Source organism: Leopardus geoffroyi, chromosome D1, assembly GCF_018350155.1.
Source record: "Leopardus geoffroyi isolate Oge1 chromosome D1, O.geoffroyi_Oge1_pat1.0, whole genome shotgun sequence".
NCBI lineage: Eukaryota > Metazoa > Chordata > Mammalia > Carnivora > Felidae > Leopardus > Leopardus geoffroyi.
The window spans coordinates 60,992,009-60,996,674 of NC_059329.1; the positions used below are offsets into that span (position 1 = coordinate 60,992,009).

Sequence of the window (4,666 nt, forward strand, 5' to 3'; positions counted from 1 at the left end):
ACAAAAACCAAAATTGTTTCCAGATATTGCCACATGTCTCCTGGTAGCTAAATTGTTCCCAGTTGGGTACCATTGTTTTAGGAGGCCCAGAGTTCGGCTTTCAATTCATCTAGGAACATGTGGAAATAATCATGGTGACTGTAAAGTCCCCCATCCCTACTGGCATTTTGTAGCTTCATCTTCCTTTTGTTTTAGTTTATTGAGGAGGACAGAAACAACCTGAGATTGTTTCGAGAGTGCAGAGTGTGACATCGCTGTACAGTAACCCATGAGAATTTAATACCTCTCAAATCCATGTTATTATCCCTCCTCTTATTAGTAGACACTGTTGAAGCCTTCACTTTGTGATGCCTATCTTCACACTGGAAAAATATGAGCTTCCATTTCTTATAATTAATAAAGTATGTCTAACTTGTGCTTTGTTGTGCTACAGCCCTCAGTGCCCATGGCTACATCTGTAAGGTTATGGGAAAATTATGCAAGGCACAGAAGCATGTAGCACCCTAATCTGATGATAGAATTATGGAGACAGATGCAATGCTGAATGTGAAGGCTAAAATGTAGCCCAATGGTACTATCCTGGGGTATAAAAGATGAGGTGTCACTCCCAACTTTTGACTTTCTGTCTTTGTGAATTTGGTAAGACAATTTCTCAGAGCTTCAATCTCTTCAACAACTGAAAAAAATAGGAAGAATGATAAATAAAATTGGATACATGAGAATCAAAGTAGAAAGTGTGCCTAGAGGTAAATTTTACATATATTAGCATTTCAAATGCAATGCATGTATCTGTGAAAGCTTTTCAGGCTGAGTATTATTCTTAAGCATATGACACTGCTGGAAATTGTCTCTTGATTTATCTGAGGATAAATTTGCAAGAGATTGTAACTGGTTTGTGGTGAGGACTTGGGTCAATGAGTGGGCATAAGAAAATGTAATAAACTTCTCTATAATCCACAAGGTTTTTAGGTTATATTAGGAAGAGAATTTGAACCATTCATCGCCCACCAAACCTAAGGCAAAAATTCCTCCCTAATCCCATATAATTTTTTCCTACTTTCAAAATCTGTGAGCATCTGTAACATGCGTACTTTTGCAATAAACAACTTAAGAAAGTTTTGTCCAATCTTGGAGTACTTTTGAACTCTTTAACACACAATTTCCCGTTATAAAACATGGCCTCATTTCCACATTCATTTGTTAATAGTTATTTATCAGAGATCTATTCTGTGCCAGAAATATCCTACATATTAGACACAAAGACATGAAGAAAATAGATATGGTTCTTCCTTCACTGATAACAGACTCTTCTTTTGGAAGAAGAAAAAAGAAAACTCATTGCAAATCATATAATGAGTATAATGTATAAAGAATAAAAAAACAGTTTCATAAAGAGAGGGTCATACTTTGAATTGAGGGTATAGATAATCTATGAGGAAATTATAAAAAAAGTGAATAGAAATGAGTTACATGAAATTTAAGTCAAGAGCAGTCTAAGAAAAGGGGACAGATAATGAAAACTTACAAGAAATAGAAAAATTTGTAAATCCAACAAATTTTCAGAAGGCCAGTTTGGTTGTAGTTTGATTATCCGACAATGTTGGAGAGACAGAGATGGTCTAGAGCATGTATTGTTTTATATTATGTACCTTATTGATTTAATTATTTAAAATATTAATTATAGTCCCAAAGAAATTCAAGTTCATATTTAAAAGACACATTACTTCATTCTATTCTTCTTTTTAAAAAAATAACTCGCACAGATGATCAGTTAGAAAGCAGCAAAAGTAAACATTTAGAAACTAAATAGTTTCTTGCAGTATTTTACTAAAGAGATGCTAGTGAGGTGCTAGGATGAGTAAAACAATGAGGTGAGAAAATTAAGACATAATTTGAGGCTAGAATCGAAAGAACTAAGAACTTAGTATAAATAGATTGAACGCAGGGGTGAGGAGTACACTCCTGGTAGACAGACACTACCATTTCACTATATTGATTGAAATTTGTTGTTTTTATCAGAGGTGACATCATAAGGTATCTATTATTATTGTGTTAACTGGGATAGAGTCCCAGGATATACTTCTTGTTTCCTGTTTTATGTTCGTGTTCAGTATCCAGTTTGAATAAAATAAATCTGCTGATAAAACAAACAAAGTGTATTGATGATTATTTGTGGCAAATATTAGCTTTTTCACAAACTGACCTTGATCTCTTATATAAGAAATTTCCCCAGTATGCATCCTACATTGTCTGATTGTTACATCTGCTTCTGACATAATTTTGCTACAATTCTTACTCTAATCTGTCTCGTTTTCACACAGTACACAATGGGATTCATCATTGGAGGCACAAGTAAAAGAACATTTGCCATGAGAACATTGAAGAGAGGGGAGACATGTCGGACAAACCGATGGACAATGGAAAGGTTAATGATGGGCAGATAGAAGATGATCACTGCACAGATGTGTGAAACACAAGTATTGAGGGCCTTGAGCTGCTCCTTTTGGGATGCAATTCCCAGCACAGTCTTGAGGATCAGGAAGTAAGACACAGCAATAAGCATAAAGTCTACCATAACCCACAGTACTCCAAAAAAGCCATATATGACATCAATTCGGTTGTCAGAGCAGGCCAACTTCATGACATCCTGGTGGAGACAGTAGGAATGGGATAATTGGCTTTTATTACAATATTTCAAACTTCTCAAAGTGAAGGGGAAGGGTAGCACTAGGAGGACACTCTTAAGGGATATCACTATTCCTATTTTGACAACTCTGATAGGAGTAAGAATGGATCTGTATCTCAGAGGGCTGTGGATGGCTAGGAAGCGGTCAAACGACATGATCAAGAGCACTGAAGATTCCACTGCTGCAAATCCATGGATGAAGAATTCTTGGGCAAAGCAGGCATTGGCAGAAATTTCAGGGGCATTGAATAAGAAGATCCTCCACATGGTGGGTAGAGAAGAGAAGGACAGGCCCATGTCAGACATGGCTAACATGGAAAGGAAGTAGTACATGGGCTCATGCAAAGAGGGCTCTGTCTTGATGACCAAAAGGATGGTGCAGTTTCCCAGAATAGCAAAAATATACATGCTACATATGGGGATAGAGATCCAGATGTGTGCATATTCCAGCCCTGGCATCCCAACCAAGAAGAAGGTGGTGATTTCAACATCCGATGTATTAATAATGGACATCATACATTTAAAGGACTCTGCAATGAAACAGAGATTCTTGAGTTGGTAAAATATGAATATCTGGAAATTTTCTAGAAAAAAATGCAGTTGTTGAAATTTCTGGCTCTTTTTAAGCTCTCTTTTGGAAGAATACAATATTTATGTGACTATCATATAGTGAGAAGTGGATGCCAATTTAGACTAAAATCTGCCTGTAGAATACATGAGGAAAATTTCTTTTGGCCATATTTTTCCTATAGAAAAACTAGAAATTCATTTTGTAGTCAGATATTAATTTAATTTCATTTTCCCTTTAAAATATTAGTAAACTCTAGTCAAGTAATGTGGAAATACTAATATTTCCCTTTAAAATATTAGTAAACTCTAGTCAAGTAATGTGGAATTCCCTATTTCTTGCTTTCACATTACAGATAAGAAGTTGGGTAAAATATATGATTTCTAAAATGACACTATGAAGGCAAAAGAATCTCACAACCCAGTATCTTCCTACCTCTTCCACAAAAATATTCTTTCACAAACTACCCTGAGTTCTATTCCCTGCCATCTGAAAATTGTTGGTTATTTAAAAATGCTTTTAAAAATTCCCACTATTTCCAAATCCTGTATATATTTGTAAGGGCAATTACTGCAGAGATTATTGACGTATTATGTCTCATGTTTTCCTGACCTGGAATTTGTGATCACTTGTGTAGTGTTGACAGAAGAATGATAATAATGATATAGTATCACAATTTAAGAGAATCTGAATTCTGTTGAAGAGTGATTTCCTATTTACATAGTCTCCAAAGGACAATTTTCCCAGAGATATGGCCTTTGGAGTCTTCTTCCTTTTGTATATGAAGTTGTATGTGGTTGATTGCCAAAAAAAAAAAAAAAAAAAAAGAGTGAAAACAAAATAGATGAGGATATCTGAGTACTTACCAAAAAGCGGACATTTTGGAGAACACTTCTGAGAGTAGCTGAAGGATTCCAACAAAGTCCCAGAAGTTACCCAAGGCACTTCCTTATATATAAAGGCTTGCCTCTTTTTCTCTTTCTCAGTCTTGTACCTGCCCAAGGGGCACTGAACCCGTGGGGAATTCCAACCAGGACAAGTCTTTTCTGAGAATAAGAATAAACTTGTGCAGATGCAATAAATACACAGAGATGGTTAATACCAAAGAAGTGAAATAAGTATCTAGACTTTGAATTAGGGGCCATTTTGTTTGGAGAGAGGCCTTTAATAACCAGGAGTGGTAAAGACCTGGTAAATCCCGTGAAAAGTCTCTGACACTTCCGTTGGGTTTTTGGCTCAGATATTACTCCTCTGTTCTGAAAAGTGTCAAAGCAGAAATGCTGTGAGTTAAATCAGTGCATGCAAGGAAATGATGTAGGACAAACACCTTATGATATACATTTTTAGCCTTCTGGTTAACTCCAGAGCCTGTATCCATCCTTCTAGATCCTTACTCCTAGACATCACTAACT

General features: G+C 35.9%; 1 protein-coding gene across 1 annotated transcript; it reads right to left on the minus strand.

Annotated features, from left to right (window-relative positions):
* Window positions 1–2,257: 2,257 nt before the first annotated feature.
* LOC123602449 (olfactory receptor 51A4) lies at window positions 2,258–4,037 on the minus strand. Its single transcript, XM_045486936.1, has one exon. The coding sequence runs from the start codon at window positions 3,200–3,202 to the stop codon at window positions 2,258–2,260; it is 945 nt and encodes a 314-aa protein (XP_045342892.1). The 5' UTR covers window positions 3,203–4,037.
* Window positions 4,038–4,666: the final 629 nt, after the last annotated feature.